At 53.9% G+C, this 27920-nt stretch overlaps 11 protein-coding genes across 11 annotated transcripts; 5 read left to right on the top strand and 6 right to left on the bottom strand.

Moving 5' to 3' along the window:
• Window positions 1-436: 436 nt before the first annotated feature.
• Window positions 437-2242, top strand: W97_05023 (uncharacterized protein; the record flags this gene model as incomplete). Its single annotated transcript, XM_007782911.1, has 1 exon — window positions 437-2242. One exon carries the CDS (start codon window positions 437-439, stop codon window positions 2240-2242), a length of 1806 nt encoding a protein of 601 aa, XP_007781101.1.
• A 264-nt stretch (window positions 2243-2506) lies between these two features.
• Window positions 2507-4478, bottom strand: W97_05022 (uncharacterized protein; the record flags this gene model as incomplete). The annotated part of the gene is made up of 2 exons (XM_007782910.1): window positions 2507-4379; window positions 4435-4478. The coding sequence occupies 2 exons, from the start codon at window positions 4476-4478 to the stop codon at window positions 2507-2509; spliced, it is 1917 nt and encodes a 638-aa protein (XP_007781100.1).
• Window positions 4479-4679: 201 nt separating this feature from the next.
• W97_05021 (uncharacterized protein) lies at window positions 4680-5938 on the bottom strand (the record flags this gene model as incomplete). The annotated part of the gene is made up of 5 exons (XM_007782909.1): window positions 4680-4904; window positions 4955-5254; window positions 5316-5369; window positions 5423-5702; window positions 5766-5938. The coding sequence occupies 5 exons, from the start codon at window positions 5936-5938 to the stop codon at window positions 4680-4682; spliced, it is 1032 nt and encodes a 343-aa protein (XP_007781099.1).
• A 3936-nt stretch (window positions 5939-9874) lies between these two features.
• Window positions 9875-10573, top strand: W97_05020 (uncharacterized protein; the record flags this gene model as incomplete). The annotated part of the gene is made up of 1 exon (XM_007782908.1): window positions 9875-10573. One exon carries the CDS (start codon window positions 9875-9877, stop codon window positions 10571-10573), a length of 699 nt encoding a protein of 232 aa, XP_007781098.1.
• A 523-nt stretch (window positions 10574-11096) lies between these two features.
• Window positions 11097-12086, top strand: W97_05019 (uncharacterized protein; the record flags this gene model as incomplete). The annotated part of the gene is made up of 2 exons (XM_007782907.1): window positions 11097-11112; window positions 11146-12086. 2 exons carry the CDS (start codon window positions 11097-11099, stop codon window positions 12084-12086), a joined length of 957 nt encoding a protein of 318 aa, XP_007781097.1.
• Window positions 12087-12633: 547 nt separating this feature from the next.
• On the bottom strand, window positions 12634-13290 carry W97_05018 (uncharacterized protein; the record flags this gene model as incomplete). The annotated part of the gene is made up of 1 exon (XM_007782906.1): window positions 12634-13290. One exon carries the CDS (start codon window positions 13288-13290, stop codon window positions 12634-12636), a length of 657 nt encoding a protein of 218 aa, XP_007781096.1.
• Window positions 13291-15278: 1988 nt separating this feature from the next.
• Window positions 15279-18330, bottom strand: W97_05017 (uncharacterized protein; the record flags this gene model as incomplete). The annotated part of the gene is made up of 2 exons (XM_007782905.1): window positions 15279-17811; window positions 17873-18330. The coding sequence occupies 2 exons, from the start codon at window positions 18328-18330 to the stop codon at window positions 15279-15281; spliced, it is 2991 nt and encodes a 996-aa protein (XP_007781095.1).
• A 987-nt stretch (window positions 18331-19317) lies between these two features.
• Window positions 19318-21034, bottom strand: W97_05016 (eburicol 14-alpha-demethylase; the record flags this gene model as incomplete). The annotated part of the gene is made up of 3 exons (XM_007782904.1): window positions 19318-20493; window positions 20542-20739; window positions 20789-21034. The coding sequence occupies 3 exons, from the start codon at window positions 21032-21034 to the stop codon at window positions 19318-19320; spliced, it is 1620 nt and encodes a 539-aa protein (XP_007781094.1).
• Window positions 21035-23052: 2018 nt separating this feature from the next.
• W97_05015 (uncharacterized protein) lies at window positions 23053-24279 on the bottom strand (the record flags this gene model as incomplete). The annotated part of the gene is made up of 1 exon (XM_007782903.1): window positions 23053-24279. The coding sequence occupies one exon, from the start codon at window positions 24277-24279 to the stop codon at window positions 23053-23055; it is 1227 nt and encodes a 408-aa protein (XP_007781093.1).
• A 420-nt stretch (window positions 24280-24699) lies between these two features.
• W97_05014 (uncharacterized protein) lies at window positions 24700-25875 on the top strand (the record flags this gene model as incomplete). The annotated part of the gene is made up of 1 exon (XM_007782902.1): window positions 24700-25875. The coding sequence occupies one exon, from the start codon at window positions 24700-24702 to the stop codon at window positions 25873-25875; it is 1176 nt and encodes a 391-aa protein (XP_007781092.1).
• Window positions 25876-26542: 667 nt separating this feature from the next.
• W97_05013 (uncharacterized protein) lies at window positions 26543-27848 on the top strand (the record flags this gene model as incomplete). The annotated part of the gene is made up of 2 exons (XM_007782901.1): window positions 26543-26575; window positions 26649-27848. The coding sequence occupies 2 exons, from the start codon at window positions 26543-26545 to the stop codon at window positions 27846-27848; spliced, it is 1233 nt and encodes a 410-aa protein (XP_007781091.1).
• Between the last annotated feature and the right edge of the window lie 72 nt (window positions 27849-27920).

The raw sequence follows: 27920 nt of genomic DNA, 5'->3' as shown, positions 1-27920 counted from the left end.
TGCGGTTGATGCATGCTGCATCTCCAGTCGCTGCACAAGCTGAGCCTTCAAAACCCGAGCAGTAGCTGCACACGATAAGGGAAGCAGCTGGCGGGAGCCGACATCCATAACAGAGTACTTGTATCCGTGTGCTGCTTGATCGAACATCAAACGCGTACTCTACTCAGCACGTGCCCAGGCGGTCGAATTAAGCGTTGAACGAGTTGCTCTCGGTCCGCCCCACATGCTGGCGCCCGCGCACCCCATGAAGCGAGCCGCCGCTAGAAAGTGGGTCGATCTCCGCCCCAACCCCCAGAAAATCCCACCATGACGTTTTTCTGCCAACCCCCACTTCGCACTCGACTTCTTCGCGCGTGCTCCTCTTTAACAGAGGCGCCATTGTAGACATGCGCTCTGCAAAAGCCCCAACTTTCGCTATCTCATCAGCTTCACCACCATGAGGCCCGCTGTTTCCTCCCCACCGCCGGCAGCGCTGGTCCTCCGTCTTCTCCCCAGCATCCTCCTCCTTCCAGTCTCTGCGCTCCTTCTGTTTCTCTCCTACTGCTATCACTATCTCGGCTACCGCAACAAAGCTGCGCGGCGGACGGCGCTACCGAATCGCAAAACCGTCCTCATCACCGGCGCAGACACCCCAACTGGCCTCGCGCTCGCCCGCTTATTCTATCGCGCCGGGCACAAAGTTGTGGGCGCAGACGTCAATGCTTCCGTCGCGCCCTTCTCGGCCTCCATCGCCGACTTCTACAGACTACCCGCGCCGCGACCAGCGCCCTCACACCTACAAAAGAGCCGGAAGGAACAGGCGCCTGGCGGAGAGCGTGCGCCATGGCTGAAATGGATATTCCGCCCGCAGAAGTTCGGGGTAGCACGGCGCATACCGTATAGCATGAGGGTATCCAACATCATTGGCACTCAGGAAGCATGTCTTTGGATTTTGTGTGATCACGTGACACAGCAAGAGCACGCCGAACAAACGATCAATGCGTGGAGTTTCGTGGATCCGCAGCGGACGTGCGCTTTTATACACCCTCCGAAGGAGGTTCGTGCGATTTTGGAAGAACCGACCGCTCTTGCTGCTTTTGTGAATGGGCTGGAGGGTACCCACATCCGCGCTCCAAAGATTTCAAGAGTATTCAGCCGGGCGGAGATCCATCGAGCTCTCGGCGCATCGCCAAAGGGGACAAAGTTTGTTCTAGAAGAAGAGATCACTCCTGAGCGTGCAGCCCTTATGCGCGCATACGACAAGGAGCGCGAGAAGCGGGACAGCGGTATCGGCGGTGTTGCGGACGACGACGATGTCGAGGATGTCGTCAACGAGGAATCTCGGACACCGATGCGAATTACGTTGCCAATGCAGACGATGAATGAGACTTATACCACTATCGCGGAGCTGAAGATTTCGAAACAGCTGCCTTGGATCATGAGGGAAGTTGTCGAGGGCGAGGAGTACGCCGCGCACGTGCTTGTCGTCAACGGAGAGCTCAAGGCCTTCGTGGTTTCAAAGCCGGAGAGTTTGCCAGCCGTGCAACGGGGCTCTCCAGTCTCTAGAAAACTTCTTACCGCCGGACGAAACCACGCCGAAATTCACGTACCAGCCTTTGTAACCCCCGACTCCGCCTTCCACGCCACCCTCCTCGGCTTCACACAAACTCTTGTCTCGGCTCTTCCCGACTCGCACGGCCTATCCACCCACCTAACCCTCACCTTCCGCGTCTCCTCTTTCCCAACTCCAACCGGCACCGCGCAGACCATCTTTGCGACCTCCTGCTCCACAGCCGCGTCCCCCACCCTCGCGTCTCTGCTCCAGCTCAGCCGGACCCCGGAAACAGCAGCAAAACTCGTCGCGGCGTACCTGAGCGCCGTTCCGACGCCTACCGCCGAGAACGGGAAGGTGATTGAGCCGGCTGTGCGCATTAACGGCCACAGGGAGGACGAAGAGGGGGCTGTCATTTTCTTGCCTGAGGCGGGTGTGGGCACTGTCTACGCGCTTCCTGTTGCTGTGAGGGAACTGCTCATCCTGCCGATTGTTGAGGTGTTGTTGTGGCGGCGGGTTACGCGGAAACGGCTTGTGGAGCGTCTGAGGGAGGTGGTGGAGAATGTGGTGCATCTGATTAATTTGATTGCTTTTGGCAAGGAGGAGTTGTTTGAGCTCGAGGACCCGTGGCCGGCGCTGCTGTGGTGGCATGTGGTTGAGCCGATGCGGTTGTTGAAGGGTGTTTGGAGGGGTGGGGAGGTGGTGGGGTGAGGGTTCTTGGATGTGAGTGAGGATATGATTTGATGATCTAGGTAATTGGATATAAGCCTGTGCGCTGCAGTTTTTAGCAGTACTGTTCATGATAATCTCATGTCTGCTGAGTGTGGCGGCATCGCCAGAGGTCCCATGCGTATCGTTCTTCCGACAACATACAACATTTGGGCAGTCTGGCAACTATGATCACGTATGAGCAATTCATGCAGCTGGACACCGACAGTTCTTCGTTCTCTCTTCCTTCCTCTTGTCTTCCTTCTGTCATGATCCCTGAACCACAGCGCCTTCAGATGCAGACTCGTTAAAACCCCACCGTCCCATGTACGGAGATCTTTCCGAAGACTTCTCCAAAGATTCGCGCTGCCAATCCGCTAGCCATGCCTGACGCTTCTGAGTCTTAGGATGATCAGGACCGAGAGATACGCGCGAAAGCTCGACAGCGTCTGACAGCAGAACTGTAGCCTCCTCTGACCGCCCCTGATCCCAGTATACCCATGCTAAATTGCTTATGCTTATAAGCGTGTCTGGATGCTCAGCACCGAGCACCCTTTTGCTCGCCTCTACCACTTGCACCCTTAGCTCTTCTGCCTCTTTCAACCGTCCTTGGTCCTGATATGTTGACGCTAGGAGGCTCATGCTTATAAGCGTGTCTGGATGTTCAGCACCTAGCACCCTCTTACTTGCCTCCGCCACTTGCACCCCTAGCTCTTCTGCCTCTTGCAACCGTCCTTGATCCCTATATATTAACGCTAGGTTGTTCATGCTCGTAAGCGTTTTTGGATGCTTAGCACCTAGCACCCTCTTCCTTGCCTCTACCACTTGCACGTTTAGCTCTTCTGCCTCTTGCAACCGTCCTTGATCTGCGTATATTACCGCTAGGTTATTCATGCTTATAAGCGTGTCTAGATGCTCAGAACCTAGCACCCTCTTCCTCGCCTCTACTACTTGCATGTTGAACTCTTCAGCTTGCCTTAGTTGTCCTTGCCTGGAGAGATATCCTGCTGTCTCGTGAAGAAGACACACCCTGTCGTCTTCTGCTTCCTCAGAAAGCTCTGCGAAACTAAGGATAGTGTAAACATGCGGCAGATAGGCGGCACAAGTTTCCCAATTCCCGTACAACAATGCACTTGGGTACAGACGGGACACTATCCGTAGCGCTGTCTCCGCCCATCGTTGATCTTCATCCTCAGTCAGCAGCCATTTCCGCACTACCAGCTGGACCAAGCGATGCATGTCGAAACTCTGAGTCCCTTTGCCTGCAGTGATAAGAGAGAAAGCTTTGAGGATACCCAGTCCATTTTCCGTATTTAATGTGCTTTCTCCTCGGTCAGAGAGATATGCCTTAGGGATGTCCTGTCGATTGAAAAAAGCCATGAGTGACAGGAGATTACTCGCATGCGGATTTTGGTCCCGGATCTGTTTGAAGGAGACCATCCAAGTGGCTGTTACTGCGTGTGAGACCTCTGTGTCTCTTCCCAACGCTTGGAATGGCTGGCTTAATAGCTCCACTCGCGCATTGTCATTTTCTTTCAGAATTTCGAGGTATTCCGCTATGGAAGATGAGTTTTTTTGAATGAACGCAGCGGCCTGTGCCAGCGCAAGAGGGATCTTTTCCAGCTCGTTCACAAGATCAGCCATCAACTCATTGTCCTGGTGGTCATCTCCCAGCCTTGTTCGTACAAGGCTGATGGCCTCTGCCTGGTTCATCATCTCCACTTCAATCACCCCAGGGCTCCTCGTCAAGTCGACTCCAACCTGTTTGTTCCTAGTTGTTACAAGGACAGCTCCATGTGAGCATTCGGGAATGTAACTTCCAAGGTAAGCGGCATGTGCGTTCCGACGGATGGCCGTGGAGCTCTGAGATCCTTCTCTGTTGTATCCAAAGAATATTTCTGCGTCGTCGGCGTTGTCAATTATCATGAGCCATGGTCGGCAGTCCTTTCTTTCAAGCCAGTCCTTCACCAGTTTTGATACGTCACCTCCACCTTCCCTTCCTGGAACCTGGCATTCTGACGCGATTTGGGACAGCGCTTGGTGGAATCGTACGGAATCGCTGGCATGGACCCAGAACATAGAGACTTCTGGATGCTCCTTGTGAAGCCAGTATGCATATTCGATGGCGATCTGAGTCTTCCTGAGCGCGACTTAGCATGAACTTTCTCAATCCACGGAGCAAGAATCAAACTTACCCCACACCACCTAGACCGTGAATCGCAATCCTCGTTTGAGACATTCCTCTGGGATGTTGATGGCTAGGCGCGAGATGTTTCTTTAACTTCTCCAGGATTCCTTCACGGCCTACGAAATCCCGATTGCTTGTGTACGGGATCATGACTAGCCGATCATGTATTAGTGCCGGTCTACGACGTTACGTCAAGCAGAATTCTGGATGACGTACATATGGGCGCCTGCTGCTCTGATACCGATATAGCGGCTATTGTGTTCGAAGGTTCTCGTAAGCGGCGTCGGAGTGAGTACGGCTAGTCAAGGCGCACTGACCTTTCTTCCCAGATCTGACGTTGTCGAGTATCCCCTGGATCGCGCGACAAATGTCTTTGTACAGCGGATCCTCTCTGTCAATGCATTTGTTCATACCCGAATGATCTTTGTCGACTGAGATGCTGTCTCCGACCAGGCCAGCAGAGTCTCTGTTGACAACCTATGCATGTGAGGAGGGGAAAGACAGTGCAAGGCCAGGTGTTAACGCACAAGTCCGAGTGAGATCTGGTGGAAGCAAGTTGGTAGTGTCTCGTAGAAAGAGAACATCTTGATTCCTTCCACAATACTCTTTGCGAACCGTGCTTGCAGGTTCGCAAGCTCTTTACCGTGCTTCTGAAGGTATACAAGCTGCGTCATGTCTGAGCCGAAAAGTGCTGTTGTGAGCCAGGCAACAAGCGCCCCAATGGCTGAAACGCCGGAGCCTTGATGAGGCGTCCCGAGGAAGATGATGCCACAGGTAGCGTCTCCAATGTCTCTGTAGTCCTGCTCAATGCTCGCCTGGACAAGTGCCTGGATATAGCATTTAGCCTCCTTCACGTGGACAGAGCATTGCATAACTTTGCGAACTTACCTCCTTTACGACAAGACCACCGAAACTGTGTCCAACAAACAGTAGGGGTCGAGACTGCTTGCCGACATGTAAGCAAGCGCCTTTCTCAAGCCATATGATTATCGGACCTTGTGTCTTCCCCTAATTTCCTTGAGCTCGCGCAAAAGAAAGCATCCGCTCTCATACGCGGTTGCGCTAGTACCTTTGCCAAACCAATCCGCATTGTAACCGAACGTCATGATCTCGGCTTCGGGGAAGTCGGTAGGGAGGAAGTCCACTAGCCAGTTGCTACGACAGGGCACGTGAGCACACCGGCCAGCATTGGTTCTGTCCGAACATTGTTGTGGATCGATTTTGGTTGTCCAAGTGAACTCGGGATGCGCTCCGAGGCCGTGGACGGCGACGATGCTGTTTAATCACGCCGTGCGTTAGCGGAAGTGTACCATGCAATACAGTAATGCTTCCTCTTACTCCACTTCGATCTTCTCGGCATTGGCGCCGTGCGCAAGTACTTTGACTCCCCTCTGGCGTCGGCTGCTGTTCCGACGAGCAGCTCGGTTGACATAGTGACTAGCGAAAAAGACAACGGGCAGCCCCAATAAAAGTGCAATGGCGAACTCTATAGAAGAAGTCGTGAAAGCCATGCTAGTAGGTCGTGCTAGTCTACCGCACTAGAAGACGCGGCCATGGCACAGCGCCGGAGGGTGAGCGGTAAGTCACCTCAAGGTCGGCTATCATGAACGCCTCAGCCGCATCGGCTAACCTGATACATGCACAGCCTTGCAAAGCCCTGGCGAGAGCCGGCTAGGGAGCCCACCCTGTCTAGCGGGGCACCCTCTCCGCACGTTCTTCGATGCGCTGCGCCACTGGCAAGGGCCATCTAAAAAGTCCGTTGCCGCAATTGAAAGCTTCCGTAGCCCTAGGAATCGATAGCCCTAAAGCAAAATCCACAGATCAAGGATACCTTAGGCGACCGATGCACTGAAGAGCTAAACTGCTCAACATCTGTTGCTTTCTATTACACGAAATGGGTCTAGCTGCCTACGATCAACACCATCATGAGTCCAATTCGAACGTGAATCTGGTATTGAACAAAGCTGGAGCATAGATGCGGCAACGGACTTTTTGGGTGGCCCTTAGACGGCACACTTAACGGAGTAGATCCTGTCCAAGACTCAAAAAAGAAGAGTAAGGACCGGGGAAGTAAATTCATCATCACTAGCCCGAGAAACTATAAAGCGTAGTGCTTGTGCTATAGGTCAAAGTTTATGCCTCTCGGTTACATGCGACCAATCAAACTAACGCTGTTGTAACAACCTGAGCCGGTAGGATTCAAAGATCTTTATCACACTCGAGATTTTGGATGCATCTGCTCAGACGATGGAAACCTTTGCTTGCGGTACAGTAGCGTCGCGATGAGGTTTGCGACGAGCAGCAAAACAAAAAGAGAAGCAGCGATCCCAAGGGCGATGAGAGGAGCAAGAATTGAGAAGACAGTGAATCCATAAGCGGCTTGCTGGAATCGCTCATTATCTTGCAGCTTAGTCGTAGCGAGACCAACCTGCATAGCTGACAGCACAATAGTGATATATGCAAAAGTTGTGATGAGTTGTCTAAAGTTGGCCCGAAAAAAGACACTATACTGGTTGTAGCGGTATAGATAACCGCGAATGAGCCTGCCCTCTCGGAAACGGTATATCTGATTGAGTCGGCTTAAGCGCAGTTCGCCATATACGTAGCGTTTATTGATGTTCGTGAGATTGCGGTGGTCGAGTAGTTGTTCGACTAGAGAAACCCAGAGGGTCCATGTAACCTCTCTTGGGAGAAGACGTTCCTGCTGAGCGATGTCGTAGTCGCTCTCATATGAGACAAGCGCGGCGTATGATAGCAAGAATCCCAGTGCGCATCTATAGAGCTGACATCGATCACAAGTCGAAGAATCCTTCCCTTTCTGTTCTTCCACCGGAAACTGCGGTCCTTTGCAGTTGCCACCAGCCTTGCACAGCAAATGGTCCTCCCAGAACCCGACATCCAGGAGGAAACGCGGGACAGGCTTGACAAAGATTTGCTTTTCGGACCACACCAGATGCAGATCCAGCTGCTCCGTGATAACAATTTCGCGAGACATCATCTTTTGCCGATGCAATGCGCGTGGGGGCATCGGTCGGCCAACGATCCTCAACCAACTGTGAACATTGTTGAGTCTTTCAACATTGAGCTCATGACTCAGGTAAGTGAGAATGTCATGTCTCGGAAGTCCTATGTTGTCCTCTAGGGTACGATAGGAGGCTGGAAGGAGTGGAACTGAAGTTGTCGAGTTCGCAGCTACTTGGGCACTCGTTCCTGCTGCGCTCTGTACCGCCACTACAGAAGCTGTCGAGTTGCGTCTTGGGCCATCTGGTTTGGTTGCAATAGCGTGACAATAGCTCTTCCACGACTTTACCGAGATGCTGCTTAATAATCAGCTCTTCTTCGGACAGAGGTCGCTGCTGCTCTAGAGAGTCTAAATCGCCGCTTCAAGCCGATGGCTCGTCTTCAATGTGCCACAGCAAAGCGGGTAATTTCCTGGACAGCACGCGTGGTATAGAGAGAACGTCGTCCCAGTCTAGGACGCCAGTAATCTCCCAAAGGCCATCTCCTGTGAGGTCCACCATGATGTTCCACGCTGCGAAATTCCAATGCCACAAGACCGCATCCGATTCATGAGTATTCTCATACTGTCTATCCCGAGCATGATCCCGCGTAGTGTCCTCCATTTCCCCATCATCTCTGAAAGTTCGACATTACAGCGCACGAGTTGAGCATCAATCAACGAGTTAAGAATCTCCTTGACTGACTGGTTGGATACTAGCTTGGGTCTTGACTGCCTATCGATACGGAACAGCTTTCGGCAAGGTGATTTGCTCTACTCTCACAATCATAGCAGCAACGAGGGATGTCATACGTAATCGTCCTCAACAAGAAGGCCATCGTATAAGCCGTCGAGATAGCTGCCCCTGATGCGTGTCTGGATGGTGTATTGACGCGAGATCGCGTTTCCACTGGCCGCGTCGTACGCAATGGTGGTCGGAATAGGCAGACCTGTACCAAAGAACTGTGCGATAGCCAGCTGGTTTTTCGAAGTCGTCGATCTCATCCTTATCCAGACCGGCACGCGGTATCCTATGCACGTAGGACTTGTTCCGACGAAAGTTAAGCCCTACGACCTGTTGAAGCTGCCGCCTTTCATCCGCTGGATCTCATCTGGTGTTTCTGAACCGATGGACTCGCATAACGGGGCTAGGTTAGGTCGGACTTCTTTAAATGGTTCGTGCTCCTCAAAGCGACCTGTTGAGCCGGATCCAAGTGGTATAGAACTCCTGGTGCTCTTCAGAGATGCTGGAGAAGAACTGTCACGGTTATAGTCATCAGAATTGGAGCGGACTATCGCTTCATCAGACGCTTGCATAGCATCGGGTGAACTGCTTTCTGCTTGTAAGAGGTGCGCATCTATGGAGCGTGCGGGGCATTCCGATTTTGCGCCGGAGCGGATCAACCCGTCTGAGTGGAATAGGGGCGATTCAAAAAGTCCGTGGCGGGTCCGCGAGCGCCAGTTTGGTGAGCCAAGCCCGCCGTCTACTTTTAGGAGGTCCCTTGAAAATTGCCGGAGTCCGTGTGCTGAGACTAGTACGTACCTAGGTAGGTACCCGGTAATTTTATTCAGCGTCAACCTCAGGCACTGTCACGGACGGCCGGTCAGTCTTTCCAATCTCATCACCCTCGTTTGTTGCTCAGGACGGCTCCATCGCTTTTTAAGTACTCGTCCACGGATACAGCTCACATAATTCAAGTTTGGGTCCTCTCATCGTGGCTTCGCTTGATATAGTAGCACTAAGTAAAGCCGATTGTGATGACTTGGGATAGTTTCAAAGCTGAGTCGCCATAGCAGATGATCATCAAAAAGCTCTTCGTGAGGGCATGCAGATGCTCCTGCTATCCGGCTTGTATGCAGACATCCGGTTTGCCTGTGACGGCCGCGGCTTCCCAGCTCATCGCGCTATCATCTGCCCGCGGTCGCCTGTCATCCGGCGCATGTTGCGAGAGGGGCAGGGAAAGTCCCAGGTACGGCAAGCTTGCACGTCGTCTGTCAAGTTCAGTAATTGATGTGTGTGAGTAGGAGGCTGACACACGTGTCATCGCGGTGGACGAGTTTAGCGCAGCAGCTCTTGAGCGCATGCTCCAGTACTTCTATACGCTCGACTACGACGATGCTAGAAGCGCCACCCCGATGGTCTTCCTGACAGGCGACGGAACAGCTAATTCGGTAGCCCCTGATGGTGCGTCTGGTTTCATTTTCAAAGATGCCGATTGAGTTATCGGTATCAGAATCTCTCACGTGGAAGAAGCACTCGGGCCGCATTTGTTCAACGCTCACATATCCCGGACTGGCTAACATTGATTTCTGAGCTCCAGAGAAAGCAAGGGGGAGCCACGACTCTGTCCAGCTCCATGCAGAATCCACTACGCCTTCGACTGAAGGACCTTCCGCCCTGAAGGCGGGGTCTTCTGATGTCACCATCTGCGCAAATGCACCGAACGAGATGGGCGGCATGGCTGCAGTTCTCATCAATAATGTGGACGTTTACGCCATAGCAAATTACTACGACATACCGCCACTGCAGAAACTTGCAACCAGCAAGTTCGACGATTTACTCACTGCCTACGCCTGGGATTCAAAAGAGTTTCTCAGCGTTCTTCAGCACATTCACAAGAGAATACCCGACAAGACATGTGCTTTGCGACAGAGGGCTGTCAAAGCCGCTGCATCGCATATCCAAGACATTGTTTACACATATTGCCCCGATTTCCCCGCCGCGATCTGCGATAACAACGACCTTCCCGGAGACTTGCTGGAGCATGTGGTGTTTCGGTACGAGGAGCAGCTGGACGAGGGTAGGACCGAGCTTAGGGATACCGTGGCGAAGCTTAGCCGGACCTGTATCGAGCTGGACAACACTGGGACCGAGCTCCACGAGACTAAGACCGAGCTCGGTAAGACCAAAGTCGAACTCGAAAAGACCGCGGCGGAACTCAGGAATGCTCAGGTTGAGCTGGAAAAGAGCCGGACGGAGTGTGCAAAGAACTGCGCCGACTATACAAAGGTCAAGGCTGAGCTTGAAAAGACTAAGAGGGAGCTTGAGGAGACCAAGAACAGAATTCCGTGGCCGCAAAAAGTGCCAGACTTTGGGGGTTTCGGAGGGTTGCAGCGTCAATCACAATCAGTACTGGCACAGAAGTGAACGCCACAATCAGGGCGCCTCGGCTGAAGTCTGTATCTGTTCTTTGCTTTAGTGGCAGAATTGTGTGTAGTCTTGTTCATGCCCTCGTTTTTGCTCAAATGCAGCGTGATGCAAACAGTTCGATCCCGATCCAATCACTATTGCCGCCGGAACCTCGTTCAATTTCGAGCTAGCGATCAGACAGCTTCAGCGATGTTATTCAACCTTAAATATCGTACGCAATAACAGGATTGCTCTTGGACGAAGCGATTCCGATAGGGGAACTAGGTATAAATGTAGTTCTATCGTTACAATATAATAGTATAGTTCATGCAATTAAGAGCCGTTCACGTGACGAGTACCCCTTCCGGCCGTAAGAAGAACAACCGCTGCGGCGTAGATGTACACCCCAGCAGCTCAAAATGTTCAACCTTCACAGACCAAGGCACTGTAGAAGCCTGAAATTGTCCGGCTAACAGTTTGACCGCGTAGTGTTGATTGTCTGCCGCTGGAAAGGCGTTGTGCGGGCGGCAAGAACGCGGCAATGGCTGCGTGGGGATGTAATTTTGTATCAGTAGGAGTCCGAAGGTCAGGGTGGATTACTTTACAACATACATTTACAATTCGGACCTTATCAACTGCATCACGGGAGAGCCAGACGCTCAGCCTCCCCGACGGTCGCACTCTTGGCTTCGCCGAGTATGGCTCGTCAACCGGCACACCCGTCTTTTTCTTTCACGGCCTCCCCGGCTCGCGCCTTGAAGGCGGAGACTGGGACAGCGCGGCCCAGAAGCTAAACGCTCGCATCATCGCCCCGGACCGCCCTGGCATGGGCCTCTCCTCTTTCCAGCCGCGTCGGAGACTCCTGGACTGGCCCGCGGACGTGCACCAGCTGGCTCACCATCTCGGGCTGAAGCGGTATCATGTCATGGGCGGATCGGGCGGAGGGCCGTACGCGCTTGCATGCGCAAAAGTGCTGCCGCGAGAAACGCTCCGTGCTATAGGCGTCGTGGCAGGTCTCGGCCCCCGGGAGGCCGGATACGCAGGCATATCTCTCTCGAGGAGGCTTGCGTGGAACTTCCTGGCGCGGGTGCCTGGGATTGCTCGTCTGGAAGCTAACTGGAAGTTGGTGCCTGCTGCGCAGAATCCAGACCGTGAGGTTTTCGCGAAACTCGGATGGGACGATTTCGTGCTGAAGCTCAAAGCAAAAGATCGAGCTGTGTTTGAGGATAAGGAAGTACGCGAACTTTCCGTCGAAATCCTTAGGGAAGCGTTCAAGCCCGGTTCGGAAGGCTACGCTATGGAGGCGAAGTTGCTCGCCAAGCCGTGGGGTTACGACTTGCGAGATGTGGTTTCCAACAGGGTGTTATTGTGGTATGGCACGGAGGACGAGCATACGCCGCTCCAAATGGGAAGGTACATGGCGGAACGCTTACCAAACGCGGTACTAAAGGAATATCCTGGCGACACCCACTTCACCATTTTCTTTAGACATGCGGAGGAGATACTGCGGGATCTAATTGATGGTGACTGAAACAAGAGGCAAAGATCTGGTGTGGGCGTCCTGGGAGCTTTTGTACTATACTCGGCTGCAATAAGTCGATCTCAATCCTCTGCTCCTGAGCGTCACCGACTAGTTCTCCACTCTAACCATCTACGTCGACGAATCCACAACCTGATGAATGCTTTTCGAGTAGACAAAGTGTATTGCATAGTCAATGTAGGATCAATATATGTGATGAAGCAAGCACTCTATAGGTTTTCTTGTCCTAATGAGAGATTATCATCACCATCTCCATGTCAGCTTGATCGAAGCGTTTGTGAGTAATGGAGAACTGAGTGATAGGATGGCATTTTCGCACCCGCTTACACGGGTCTCACTTCCAAACGCGGGAGGCTTCTACGAATGTGGCTCTCGGCTGTTTAAGCCACATGGCATATCCTGTCTTATAAAGCAGCCGAGAGCCATATTCGTAGAGTGCGCATTTGAGCCGCTTACATGTTCCACGGCTGGTGCTATCTCTTGATCGATGTGCGAAAACAGTCGTGCATACAAGACACTTTTATTCAGACGCTCCTATTTAGTTCCCCCATCCCTCAGCAAGTGCTTCATCCACATCCACAGTTCTGGCGACTCTTACTACAGGCTTCACAATCCGACATGTTATCCGGACGCAATCCTCTAGCGTCTTCATCGTCAATCCCTCGTTCCAATCACGCACGTCAGGGATAAGCTGGGCAGCATCAAATTCCAACTCCACATCCGGAAACACATCCCAACGGTCGTGTCCAGGGCTCATGTTAATCCGATCACCCATCTCGGTCCACGGGTGGTAGTCGTGAAAGAGCCACAGCGACTTCCGCGGCGTCGTGGGGTCGATCATAGCGACAAAGCTGGATCTCTGCAAGTAATCCGGCATCTCGCCCGCCAGATCCTTGAAGTAGAGATGCCCAAGCTGAATGACGAACCTCGGCAGCGGCGGCTCAGGCTCCGGATCAGCGGTGGAGGGCGGCAAAGAGGTCTCGAGTTCTCTGATCAAGAAGTGGGAGTTATATTTATTAGTTCCAGATTGGAGTGAGGGCTGAAGCTCCAGCATCTCGTCGTCGCGCGTTGAGATGATGTACTCGAAAGAATCGTCTTTCGCCAGTGGCATTTCGATAACATGTTGGGCGGACTCCAGGGCCAGCTTACGTGCCGGTTGGGACTGGCGGAAGTCCGCAGTATGAAGGATCGACATGATATCGGCTGGCTGAGGAGCTGCGGAACGACGAGGATTTATGGTACGCCAGTGAATGAATTCGGCCGCCTCATCGCCTGCGACTTCTTGAAGGCGTTCCAGAAACGGCAGTTTGTCCACTAGAGTACAGTGAGTTACTGGAAGCAAATAAGCGGGCGCACTCGCATACCTGCTGGAGAAAGCATGAGTCTCTGCATGTTCTCAAAGCGTTGGTGTTTCGCCATCTCATCCATTGAGTTTCACCGAAATTGTGCGATAGAGAGAGAGAGGGCAAAGTGGGAGGTAAGAGAAGAAATTCTGCAAGGTCACAGGTATATTCTAGTGGAAGGAGAAGGGATTATATGTTGAGAGCTTTCACAGATCATGATATGACTCTTAACCGTTCCATGGTACTTTGGGAACCGAACCAAAGGTTCGTCATCGGCCACGCGACAAGATTGAACGGGTCCTGCGAACTCGATTCGTCCACGACCGTCACTCCAAGGTGGCAGGCGTCGCTCGATGTCCTGCCGGGTAGAGGTGGACGAGTATAGACGAGATTCTGGGTAATGTTGGAGCTGACGCTCATGTCGTCGACAGGTTAATGGGCGGTGGAGAGCTTCAAGCGATCTTGGCAATCTCGCACCAATCGATTGATGCGCTAGCGAGTCAAATCAGCCAATCGGTGGGGCAGAATCTACCAGGACACAATTCACCTGGACCAAGCTAAAAGCTCGGCTGACCAAGCGCTAATGCAAGAATCCTTGTAGTTAGTCGGCCGAGCTCGGTTTGAAGCTCCGTTGGTCAGCTCACCGTTTATTTAGTCATCCGAGCTTTTTATCGATAAGATATTATGCTTGTTAGTAATAGATTATGTCTCAAACATGTTTGGAATAAGCTTAATCAAACACGTTTATAATATATTATGTGTAAATATATTCATAACATAATTTAATCTATATGTTGTGAACATGTTTGAATTATAATCTACTAAGCTATATTGTGAACGTGTTTGAAACATGATTCAAATAATTAGGATTAGTAGTTAATAGTTAGTGGTTAACAGTTAGAGCTAGGTGGTTAGAGTTAGCCGTAAGTGTAAGAGTATAGAGAGCCTATCTCCAATCAATTGCGACCCACTCACGTCTTGGAGTATATAAATTTATTCAAGGCTTTGGAGTTGGTAAGCTGAGGTTTGATTTGGTTAGGTGAATTTAGAGTTGGTCAGCCAAGCTTTTAGCGTGGTCCAGGTGAATTGTAGTCTCAGAATCTACCACTCCGAAGAATCAAGGGCCAAGGGCAGGAAGAGTAAGTTGTGTCCACAATGACAAATCTTGTAGACGGGGAATGGGAGAGAGTGGTTATTAAAATCTAAATTCCTGTATGCGCTTTCGATACATCCGCTTCTGTAGCCGATCCGAGCTGGTCACCTGGGTGACAGAAGTTGTCGGACACCGAAAAACATATAGCTCTTCAGGCAGCTTAGGGATGTCATAAATAGGCGTAATCCTTCATAGTATACTGCTATAGAAACATGTGCAAGCTATATCTAGAGGTAGGATGGCTAGAGTAAAGACCTTTAAACACGTGGTGGAACTAGCAGATTCCGGTGATTTAGGAGTGAGTTGTAAGTCCGGTAGTTTACGAGTCCGGCGGTTTCTGTTCGATTCGGATAGATAGATCGATTCAGGGTTAGATCGAGTCTAAAGAACTTTTGGCATCACTGTGAGTAGGTGGTTCTGAATCGCCATACCTTCAAGAACGTCAGCCCAATGGCCCCTCTGGAACTACGTGTGCGAATACTCATACTTTTTAACTGTTGAATAGCTACAGCTGTACTGAATCTTTTAATACTAATATGTGCTTTAAGCATGACAACGTTGTGCAAAATGTGATGTTAGCCTTTAACAATCGGGGGAGGGGGGCGTGGATGAAGTTCGTTTCCAAAACAACCGCACATCTTGCACCCGACTATAACGCCCTTCCACTTGCTCAAAAGTCCGACAGCCTCACACAGTTAACAAATCCACAACAGCTGTCTGCCCGTTCGAGACGGCAATCTCCAAGGGCGTTCGTCCGTTACTATCCTCTGCAAGCTTAGCCGCTCCATTCTCCAACAGCAGCTCCACGATCGGGATACTGCCTTTCTGAGCAGCGCAATGCAACGGACCCCACCCATCGCCCTGGACGGCGTCGACGCTCGCCCCCGCATCCAAAAGCCTCTTGGCAACGTTCAAGAACCCGTAACTCGCAGCCACGTGAAGCGCGGTGTCACGGTTGTGGGCTTCAGCGTGTACGTCCGCGCCCTGTTCTAGTAAGAACTCCAGGACGTTCATGCGGTTGTTGCCAGCCGCGTGGTGGAGAGGGCGCCAGCCGACGCAGCCGGCCGTGTTGATATCGGCGCCTGCTCCCACAAGCGCTTTCACGCTAGCAAGACTGCCGCTTAACGCGGCGAGGTTTATTGCGCGGTTCGAGTGGGTGTTGGGCATGTCTTGGCCAGCGCCGGCTTTTAAAAGCAGACGTAGGTTGTCGACGCAGTCGTTTTGTGCTGCGATATGTAATGGAAGGTCTCCAGTAGCGGTCACGGCGTTGCAATCTGCACCTTTGCTTAGGAGAAGAGATAGGGCGGACTGCTGACGCTGTCCAGCGGCGTAGTGGTGAGGCTGGTATCCCTGTGGTCCTTCACAATGCAACTCCGCTCCGGCAGAGATAAGTGCCTCAAGAATGGAAGTGTGACCTTTCTCTGCGGCAATGTGAAGAGGACGGCTTCCATCATCAGACTGCGCATCCTTGTCTGCTCCATGTTGGAGGAGGAGCTGCAATGACTTTAGAACACCATTCGCAGCGGCATGATGGATTGGCTGCCAGCCTTTGCTGTCCGTTGCCTCAATGCTAGCTCCACACTTGATTAGCTCCTCGAGCGTGTTGGCACAGCCAAGCTTAGCAGCAACGTGAAGCGGACGAGTTGCGTCGTTCGATTCTGCTTCCTTGTCCGCGCCATGCTTTAACAAGGTCCTCAAAGCTTGTAAACGTCCATTTCCGGCGGCATGATGGAGCGGATACCAGCCAATGCAGCCACTGCCCCCAATATCCGCGCCATGCTTGATGAGTGCTTCTATTGCCGCCGTTCTTCCTCCAAAGGCCGCTAAATTTAGTGGTCGGTTACCATACTTGGTTCGGCCTTCGATGTCGGCCCCTGCGTTCAGCAACAACTCCACTGCTGCCTTGTGCCCGCAGTTCGCAGCGATGTGGAGTGGAGTTTCTCCGGCGGCATCATTCGCTGCTTCAATGCTCGCACCGTTCTTGAGTAGCAACTCCATGGCTGCCGCGCAGCCGTTCAGGGCCGCACTGTGAAGCGGGCTGTCTCCATTCGCGGCACGAGCTGCAATGTCCGCACCTTTCTCGAGCAGATACGAGGCGATCAAAGGGTGGTTGTTCCCTGCGCTGTGATGAAGTGGCCGCCATCCAATACAACCAATTCCTTCTATGTTTGCACCCGCATTGACCAAGACTTTCACGGTGTTCAGATCGCCACCGATGGCTGCCATGTTCAGCGGCCGGTTGTCGTTTTTGTTCTGAGCTTCGAGGTTGGCCTTGCCTTTTGAGATCAACTCTGCCACGACATTGCTCTGCCTGTTCTCTGCGGCTGTGTGCAGTGGCCGTTCATCGAGATTGGCCAGAGCTTCTACATCAGCTCCATGTGCCAGCAGCATCCGGACGATACCCAAGTGGCCTCCCTTTGCAGCGAAATGAAGAGCTGTGAACTGGTTTTGCCCATGAGAATTGACTTGGGCTCCTCCATCCAGCAGAGAGGACACTGACACAGAGTCGCCCCTTGACGAAGCCAAGTGCAGCGCATTGTCCCCGATGTTGCACGTTGACTCTCTGTCGGCTCCGTTCTGCAACAGATACTGGACCACTTTGGAGTGCCCTTTGAGGGCGGCTAGGTGTAGTGGTCGCTTCCCTTCTTCGTTAGCAGTTTCGATGTCGGCGCCTTTGTCGAGAAAGCTCTTGACTAGCATCGTGTCCCCACTTTCCACGGCACCAAGCAATAGCTTGTTGAACCCCAATTGAGCTTGAGTGATGGGCGTCTTCTGCACCGGCTTCCGTGGTATCCGCTGAGCTGGTTCGCTGTCTATCTTGGTTCTTTCCAGAGGAGGAGGAGTGGCTGTTGAACCAGCTTCAGATAATAGTGACGGAGCCGCTGCAGTATCAGAGTTGACCAGCGTCTCATCGGTGACGTCTTCGATGGAGGAGCTTCTCTCCGCTTCTGGGTCTAATCTGTGCTCATGGCTAATCTTCATGGTGTTCTTGCTTATAACATCCCTGTTGGAATCGGCATCACTCCGCTTTACAAAAGACTGAAACGCTCTCCTGTAAGCGCTAGAGTTCACGACCTGGTCGTCGAAAGCGAATTCCGTGCCCGTGCCGCTGATTGTGCTCGCTGCGTACGACTGCCTTATCGTATTAGATCGACGGACTATAGTCTGAATAACAGCCATATTGTCGTGCAGCATCTGCTTCACGTCCGACATGGAGTTTCTGCCAAGCAGCCGTTAGCAACAAAATGTAAGCTGGCGCGCGAAGCACTCAGAGGGCTTACGTTTGCAAAACCGTCAACAGAAACCCAAGCGCCTGATGCAGTCCCCGCACAGTCTGCAGAAGGTCTTTAATCTCTTCTTCATTCCATATATACTTGGCTTTAGATTTCCACGGCAACAGGCCTGATGTTCTTTTAGCATCATACTTCTTCACCGTTGCGTCGAGCGCGGCCAAAGTCAGAGCACAGCCTTCGAGTGCGCTCTGCAGCGCCGTGTCTAGCGGCACAGCTTGCTGGCCATCATCTGCACCCAGACGTAACGCGAAGCCTGCGGGATCGCGCTGGATGATCTGCCCAAGTTGACATAGCGCAGTGGAGAGGATGGTGCATTCGGCCGACACCGCTGAAAGAGTGGCGCTGGCCTGGACGTATTTGATGCGGACGTTGTTTAGTGACTGCGCAACGCCAACGCAGGTCCTAGTCAGGCCAGCAACGGTTCCTAGGATCGTCAGTGGATCCATCCTGGCCTGAGGGATCGCTTGGCTGGTGATGCTGGAAATCGGCGAAACTGGTCGCGCGGAGCGTCGATAAAGGGACTTGTGCTCTGCAACTTGGAACCGAGTCGGAAACAGTGACTTTGAATTAGAACGTCTCGCTGCCGAACGCTCGAGGGGCAGATCTGGGTTTCGGTGCGGCTGAGTTCAGCCCGTTCTGGGCTGAGCTCGAGAGGGTAACTTTTGCCGACGACGAGGTCTTGGAGCATCTACCTATCTTCGTGAACGCTGGAAGATGGCAGACTCCCACGCGGGCGCCAGTAAAAGCGTCACCGCCACCAATCCCCCTACCGATGCCACACTGTATATCATCAAAAACGAAGCTTCGAGAATATCAAGATAGCTACTTCGATAGCTGGTCGTCGGTTCCCAGCTCATCTCAACCCAGCCCCCCGCGCACGTCGAGCAGGAAAAAAGCCTCACCGCGAAACTAGAACCCCAGGGCTGCATTAACAACAAAGATCCCTTTACGATCATTATGATACTCTACGGCACAGTCTGGATAGCTGACTCAAGGCTTGCCGTCCTATTGTTCACTCTTTAAACTTACTTCGGCGGCTGGATGTGAATACCTTTGTGGAGTTGACGGCGAATGAGCGGTGGGCCGCTGTCGCCGTGAGGCATTTTTCCCGCTTGACGTGCCGCGTCAGGTGGAGGTGTGGGTAAAAAGCTGCCGTCTCTGAGGCGTCTCGTTGTTCACGGACGCGTGGGTGTTCACATCCAAATGTGGTGCCTGTGATGAGACATTATGACATGAACCTGCATAGATCAAACCGAACCTCCGCAGGCCACGCAAAGGCGCAACCCGTAGCAACTAAACAAGCATGCTGATTACCCTCCGACGCCGTCTACTCTGCTCTCATCTACACGTCGCACGGCACTCCTGATCGTCTCGCTCACACCAGAACCATCCCTCCCCTTTCCCAGGCATTCGCCCCCTTCAGTTGCAGTGCGTTACCGCCGTTCCCACACCACATGCGCCGGCCTCATCGGCTGACTAAACAAACTCGAATAATCCGTCCCGACAACCCGTCCCTCCTCGCCCTCCCTATTTCTGAACTTAAACTTCCGCACCAGGCACGCGATGATAGTCCCGAGCTGGACGTAGGCGAACTGCTCGCCGATACATCTATGGCGTCCGGCGCCGAAGGGGAGGTACGGGGAGTTGGTGCCCTTTGAGACGAGGCCGTAGCCGTAGTCGATCTTTTCCTCGTCTTCGGGGGCTTCGTCGCCGTTGCCGGTGGTGTGAGCCGTGCCGTTGGCCGTGGGGCCGGAGCGCCCGGCGTTCGCGGCGCCCTCATCCCACCTGTGCGGGTCCCACAGCGTCGGGTTCGGAAAATGTGTGCTGTCCAGACTCGTAACCCCGGGGCTGGCGAGCAAGACATGCGTCGTTGGAATCGTATACGGCGTCCCTTCGACATGCATGGGCCGCTTGACCTTGCGCATGATGCTGTGGATCGGGGCGTGGATACGGAGTGTCTCCTTAACCACCTGGTCGTTCAGGGGCAGGCGGTTCAGGTCTTCGTAGGTGAGGGGTGGCAGGTCTGCGCCGAGGACTGCGAGTTGTTCCTGGTACAGCTCCTCGAGGATGTCCGGACGGGAGGCGAGCCGCAGCACTATCCAGCTAGAGGTCGAGGAAGAGGAATGCTGCCCCGCCATCAGCAGCGCGATCATCATGTTTGCGACCTCGTTGTCCGGCACAGGCGTGCCGTCCTTATACGTGCTGCTCATGAGATTCCAGATCATATCCTCGGAATCCCTCTTCGCGCCCTCGGCCCGCCGCGCGCGGATGATCTCCATGTACGTCTCCGCCATCTTGCGGTTAGCTGCGTCGCGCTTACGGTTGTGCGGGAGGGGCGCCCAGGGCAGCATGAAGTTTATTGGGGTGAAGCCCATGTCGAGGTCGTGGTAGAGGTCTGCGAAGGACGAGTCGAACTTGTCGCGCACTTCCTTGCCTTGCAGCGAGCGCGAGGCGGTGAAGATGGTGATTTCCGCCATGGTTTGGGGCACGTTGACCGTGCCGTGCTGGCCCTTGAAGGTGGGGGACTTTTTGATGTAGTCATCTACTTCGTCGGAGATGAGGCGGACGTAGGAGCGGAGGGCGTCGAATGTGAGGCCGAACTTGACGAACTGGGGCGGTCAGCGGGTGTTGTAATGTTGGTGGGAAGGTGTTCTCACCTTTTTCTGCTCCATTAGCTTCGAGTTCGGGCAGTCGTACACCACATCCTTGCCAAAGACGGGCGTAGTTAGCGGGCTGTAGATCTCCTCCGCGTTGACATCCTTGAGCTTTCCGTTGAGGATAAAGTCGTTGCCTTTTGTGCCCAGGCAGACCGTGGTCTTCTTGCCCAGGAGGATGAATGTGAAGACGTCGCCATACTGCAACCTTGTCAGCCCTGAAACACATTGTATACGCTCTCTTACTCACCTTCCTCCGGCAGTCGAAGAAGAACTTGTAGGGGTCGATGCCGTAGGTGACGGTGCTGCCGACGAAGGGCACCCAGTGGAAGACAATTGGTGGCTCGTTCGGGTTCTTGAAGAGGAGCTGGCTCAGTACGTTGAGCACGACCGCGAGAACGACGAAGGAGACGACGGACGAGGCGATGAGGGCGGCGGTGGAGGTGTTGGCGGCGCGCTCGGCGATGGGCCCGGCAACTGTCGCGAGGAGGCCCATGGTGGGTATTGCGGAGCGCGGAAAGCGGAAAACACGGAGTCGAGAGAGTGAGGGAGGTGAACGAGCGTGAGCGGGGCGATTGGACTTATCGAGGCGTTGGTCGCGGTGTTTTCCCCAAGAAATTCTGCTGGGGATTCGTCGGGCGGTGAGGCGAGTTCCTGTTCCTGCAGCGGTCGGCTCCAGCAACTTCCGACGTCAACCCTGTCGGCCCACTCATCGTACGTCGTTTCGCGCCTCAGGCACGTTTTCACTTATCCCGGCATCCTCAGAGACCGACCCGAGTGGTCAGCATCTCTGCGATGATACGATGTTGTACCGTGTGCCACTTGCAATCCGCAGGCGGATATAATCGTCTGTATCGCTGCCTTGTATTCAATGCATCGGTCGGCTGATCTAGGCATCCGCTCGTCGTTGGTGAGGGGCGATTGTCAACGGAAACCCTGGTCCGGCATCCCATGTCGACCGAGAGCTGACTATCTTGAACGAGAGGGCTTCGTGCTAAATAATGGAGGCTTCACTCAAGTTGGACACAAGTCTGACATGAGTAGCTTCAGACGCGAAAGAGCTTGATAGTTTTGATAATCAAGATCGCCTGATGGACAAACTCTATCCTCTCTCAGCCATGTGATGTAGTGTCCATCTGCGCAACCATACTGCGGCGCAGCCGATGAAGGTATTCGTAGACTGACTCCCAATGGTGTAGAGACATTTAGTTCACAATCAAGCACTTCATTCAGTCAAAGCACACGCAAATCAGGATGCACAGCAGCGTCGTCTCTCTTCTCCAACGCCTCGCGCAAGGCGAAGCCGTCAATGAAAAGTCGGCGGACCAGCAAAAATTGCGCCAGTGAAGCCCCCGAAGGAGATTCAAACCAGACCACCGCCGCGCTGTGCAATGCAGGGTGTTCTGATTGATCGACCGTCGTCTTGATCACGGTGATCCCAACAAGGTCTGTGAGTATTGTTAGCGAAAGTTCTCATGTTAGGAGGGGGCTTGGGGAGTACTCGCAAGTATAAAGAGAAAGAAGAAGCAAGCCCTTCCGGCGCCCAGACCGGCGTTTCTGATATCCAGTTGGAAGCACCCTAATGCAGGGCGGCGCTTATGTCAGCGTTTGCACGCTTTGTATCAGGCCGGCATCTGATGTGTCCTGACGATTCGCCCATCAGTTCCGCAGGCCGAGCTTCGAAATTCAAAGAACTTCAACATCTTAAGAACTCTACTTAAGCGAGCTGGGCAGATGTTAGACTCTGTGCACTTTATAATGCAGTACTGTACTATTAAACATATCCTTTTCAATGTCACCTCAAGCGCCCTCTTCCCTCATGACGCGTTTGGAGTTAGTATCCTACCCCACAGATGGCGACGCACGTTGATCAACCTCGATCCCTGGTGCGGGAGGATTCGTTCAGTTCCAGATGACCTTGATGCCCAACACATCTAGACGCTGGAGGGCTTGAATGTGTAGATCGTTGAAGCGTGAATCACGATTATTAGCATTTCCTCCCCCACGCCTGACATTCTAACACAGTTTCTAAGTGCATAATTAGGCCAAACCCCTTGGGAGTTCCAATGCGGCCATCGCATGTTCCGTGCCATCGGAGAACTTTGTCTCGCACAATCAGTTTCACCCCTTCTTAGAAGCTTTCCATCCATTCCGGCTGCCCGATTGTCGTCACAGAGGCTGCTGGCCTGGATCTGTCGCAGGAGGGCGGCTGGGCAACTCGCCGTATTCAATCACTCAGGTTAACATGTCGCTCAGCATTTTAGCCATCTCGCATATTAGTTGCTCAAACAAGATCCTGCGGAGACTGCGGCGAACTCAGACAAGCCGCTATCGCTGAGGTTTGGCAGCAAGGCCTCCACTTGCAGCCTCTACAGTCCACCTTGGCCCTGGCTGTATGACTGGCGTGCGATACCTCACATGAAGCCATGCCGCGCCTGTGACAACAATGCCGTGATTAGAGGCTGCACACAAAACATTCGAGAATCTCCCAGCGACCTCCCGACACCTCGGTGCTCAGCTACGGAAGCACACCTTAACGCCCACCTCGGCGCACATCTCCCTAATCTCCGTCGCGACATCAATGTCGATATACGTCATGCTAATCTGGCGGAGTCGCGGCAATTTGGTCTCCTTGAGCGCTGGGAAGTCCTCGAACAGCGCCTCGACTTCCTCGCCCATGTATGGAGGACCCACCTTCAACCTCAGCAATTCCAAAGACGGCGGAAGGATAGCTACGAGGGGTAGCAGCCTATCCTCATCTTCTTTATCGCTGTCTACGCTGTGGAAGCCTGACTCTAGCGCCTCGTCTTCGTCTGAGTCGTCTGTCACACCGTCCGGTACCGCATCGCGCAGGAACTCGACGTGGGTGTCTAGTTTCCGCAGCTCTTTGAAGCCGAGGAACGCCGACCCAAGACGCGGGAAATGTGCATCTTCAGGCATGGAAAAGGTGAATTTGACGTCTCGGATGCTGTTCGCCAGGCAGCTCGCCATCACATCGAAGAACTCCGAGGGCTCGAAACGGCTCGTTTCGTTCAATACAGTAGGCCCATGCTCATACTTGAAAATTCGTAGCCCTGGTAGATGTGGAAGGATGGCCTGCAGACTCTCGGCATCGATGAATGAGCTCTTGAACTCGACTTCCTCGGCGCTGGAATCGAGGTCACCGAGGCGCCATGCGAAGGCATCAGCGGTGATGCAGTCGCCGCTAAGCTTCCGTACTGATGGGATTGCGGAAAAGGACAGGAGATGTTGGATGGGGAGCGTGCCCATTTCCAGGGCTTCGAATGTGACATGAGAGAGCTTTTGCAGTGGGCGGTCTGGTGGTGCAGTCCTGTGGGACTGGCTGATGCCAAGCACCATTTTGTCAATGATGTCCAAGTTGTAACCATACGCGTAGGTGGAGAGCTTCAATGACTCGAGGTTGGGAAGCAGCAGGAGGAGAACTGTCAACGCCAGGAGATCGCCGTCTTCGCTCGAGCCCTCTTGGAGCAACTTATTAACAAGTGGCCGAACGTGATCTAATTGACCTGCTGGCTGGAAGAGCTCTGGATTTTTTGTGATGGCCTGTAGCTTCGAGGCATGGTCCGGACTGAGCTTCTTGTGTCGGTGATCCTCGTAGCGGAGCGAAGTGATTCTCTGAGCGACTCCACGGTCTGCTTGTATCCATTGCAGCATGTCGCATGCCGAAATTGAATCCTGGCCATTCAGATGGGGTCTGGAGTACAGTTCGAGGTACTCCATGTTCGCGATCCGCCCAGCCTGCAGACTTTTTATGGCTGTCGCTCTAAAGCTTTGTCCTGGGTTTATGTTCAATACTGTCGAAATATGAGGCCAAGTAACTTGATTGAAGAGCTAGCTGCTCGTGGGCGGGGCCTCTGTGTATACACGAGTCTCCGCCTCCCGTTTACCAGCCCACGAAATCGAGGAACGAACTCCATCTATCTACTTTTAGCCCGTCGCGGCCTTGTCGACCTGCCGGATACGTGCAATGTTGAAATCCTCAGTCGCGAACCACAACGAGAACGCCACACCGCCGGCCTCGGCGTCTCCTGCAGCCGACCCGCGGGGCATCGGCTTTTCCCCCCGCGCAACACCTCCATCGCACTCTCACCACCCGCAGCAACAAGCCCAGCATCCACAGCTACAGCCTCTACGCCCACCATGGCCACCCCATCCCCTCTCCTAGCCCTCCCCCTCGAAATCCGCGAGCAAATCTACACCCACCTCCTCTCGCCCGCCACCGCCCGCCGCGTCCTCCACGACGACTACGTCCGCTACCGCTACAGCCTGACCGTCTTCCTCACCAACCACCAGATCTACACCGAGGCCCGCACCGTCTTCACCCGGCTGAACCACTTCGTCGTCCTCGAAACGCCCTGGGAAGCCGAAACGCACGTCGCGCACGAGCACCGCGTACCGATCGTCGCGTCTGGCTTGCGCGCGACCAAATGGGCCAGATACTGGGACGCGGTGCTGGCTGTGCGGATCGATGCGCCGGAGTTTGCGGAGAGCGGCGAGGCGGTGGAGGGAGAGGCGGAGGAGGTGCATAAGCTGGTCCTGCTGGCGGGGGATATTGGCAGGTTTGCGAGCATGTGGTTTTACTCGGATCTGAGCTATCCGGGGCTGAATGAGCGGTTGAGGCTCACGCTGAGGCTGAGGAAGGGGGTCGTGAAGAGGGTGCAGGAGAAGCTGCTCGAGCCGTTTGGGGCGGTCAAGGGGCTCTTGGAGACGAGGGTGTTGGGGGAATGGGATGGGGATGTAGAGCGCGCTTTGCGGGCCGCGATGGCGGTGCCGCATAGCCCGCCGGAGAAGTGTCTAGAGGAAGCGACGAAGCTGAAGGATGCGGGGAACGCGGCGCTCCAGGCACAGCGGTACAGGGAAGCGATCACGCTGTACGAGCAGGCGTTCACGGCGATGCACATCGTCGTTGAGGGCCGCCGTCGCGCCGTCTGGGCCGGGCCGTACTTCGAGCGGGAGATCACAGCGGGCACATTCGCGGGCCAGTACGCGCAGATGGTGCGGCTGATCCTGCGGGTAAAGCTGGTCGCCAACACGCTTCTCGCCTACATGAAACTGGAAGATTGGGAGGAAGTGAAATTCTGGGGCATGCGTTCCATCAACCTGATGGAGGACTATCGCGGCGAGGCGGTCGAGCCTATGCGGGGGTTTGCGGCGGCGAAGGAGTTGGGCAAGATTTACTACAGGACGGGCGTCGCGTGGAAGATGCTGGGGGATGAGGCGGAGGCGAGGAGGCTGCTAAGGACTGCGGAGGTGTATTTGCCAAATGATGAGATTGTGAAGAAGGAGCTTGCTTCGGTTGCGCTGATGCTTGAGTAGCTGTGGGGTAGTAACAACTGCAATTCAGCGACTGGCTTGCTCATTCAAGGTCTAATCTTGTGATGATTTTGGACAAGGATTGGCTCCGAGGTTTTGGCATGTTGGGCATCAGGTTGGAGTGTGTAGAGCGGGACGGCTACAGTCCGCAAGGGACGGCAAACTCTGACGCCGGGTGGTGGAAGGCCTTGTCAGGCATCAGCCTTCCGGCATGCGCTTAACAACCAACTTAGAACTGGTACGGACAAGGGGAATCTGACTGTCCAAGTAAAACATAGCATTGCGATGGCCAGAAAGTGATGTTGACGCAATGTGATTTCTGCCCAGTGCTCTGAAGTGAGTCCATCTATTTCCCGTATTGTTTTGTGGACAAGTGCTAACTGTCTCTCTAGTGTCAAAGTGAAGTAATTCAACCAGGCGCGGGTAAACGGCCGGAATAGCATAGAGTCTGCTGAACCCTTTGAGAGGGCCGCGAGGGGGACGTGAGAGCGTGCCCAGATCTCTCAGATCACGGGGTAAGACTGTCAGATTGCGGGGAGTTCCTGCACTCTCCAAGATCTACGTGACGAGCGTGTTTGGCAAACAGACTCCGCTTGATGCTCTAAGCGAGTAGAACTGGAAAGCGTCGTCGAAACAAGCCTTTCTGGCGTCACGTAGTGGAGACGCCGTCATGGCTCTGGACGGCAGACTGGGAGCGGGCCTTGTGGGTGATCCCGGCTCCAGCCCTCAGATACATCAAACACCGACTCGACTGACAACGTCTGTGACATGCATAGGCCATTCTCGTGTTTTCTCTCGCCTTTCCGTATCTATACGACCGCTATCAGGGTTTCAAGCTCATTCTTGACAATGCGCCCGAGAAGTTGCCCAACATCTCCGCCTTCGCGTCAGCGGAGATCAAATTCCGGGATGAAGTCAAGAACTGTGAAGATGTGGTCATGGATGAGAGTCGAGGAATCGCATTTCTGAGCTGTGATCCAACCAGAGATCACTGGGATACTATCATGGTCGGTAGTCATCTGCCATCTCAGATGGAGTACAATATCTGCAAAGCCGCAACTGATGAACTATCACAGGGCACGTCTAGGATTACGGATCCTTCAGACGCCGGCGGAATCTACAAATTCGACTACGCCTCCAACCCAAATACCGTCGTCCGGCTCCCCTTGTCTAACTTCCCCGACCCCTTGGATTTCCACCCCCTTGGCATCACCTACCGCGCTCCGTCTAGCACCTTCTTCGTCGTAAACCACCGCTCCTCCGGGCCCGCCATCGAAGTCTTCTCCTACACCGACGGTAATACTGGCAGCCTCCACCACGTCCGCACCCTGACACACCCCCTCATCCACACCCCCAACGCCCTCACTGCCCTCTCAGCGACCTCGCTCCTTATCACAAACGACCACTACTTCTCGATCCGCAAGTGGCCGTTCCTCTCTACAGTAGAAGCCTACCTCGCCCTCCCAATCGGGAGCATCACACATCTCGACATCTCAGCCCCAGACGCCGTGAGCGCGACACAGCTGGCGAGATTGCCGCTGCCAAACGGCATCGCGATGATGAACGAGACGAGCTTGGCTGTCGCGTCGTCGAGTAGACCTGGGGTGTACTTCTACGACGTCCATTGCCCTTCTGACGGAAAGATCAAACTAGAGCTGAAGCGCGTCATCAAGACGCGCTTCGCGCCCGACAACCTGCGCATCGACGCCCAGGGCCGGCTGCTCGTAGCAGGACATCCGCATCCGCCGTCCGTGGAGAAGGCGATGCAGTGGAGCAAGCGTGCCGACCATTCGACGGATGCGGAGGCGAGGCCGCGGAGTCCGAGCTGGGTCGCTGAGTGGGATGGGGGGAGGGCGAGGGACCTGTATGTGGGTGGGGAGTATGGGTTTTCTTCTACTGCGGTCAGGGATGTAGGGAGAGGTGTGGTGGTTGTGGTGGGGTTGTTTGAGAGAGGAGTTTTGGTGGGGAGGGAGTGATACTATCTTTTGGGCCTTCAACGAGTGACGGGGATGCCGTGGGTGCGGAGTCAGGATGGAATTGTACAGATT

This window comes from Coniosporium apollinis (assembly GCF_000281105.1).
Source record: "Coniosporium apollinis CBS 100218 chromosome Unknown supercont1.23, whole genome shotgun sequence".
NCBI lineage: Eukaryota > Fungi > Ascomycota > Dothideomycetes > Coniosporium > Coniosporium apollinis.
The sequence above is the reverse complement of the archived record's forward strand: the minus strand, read 5'-3'. Positions and strand labels throughout refer to the sequence as shown.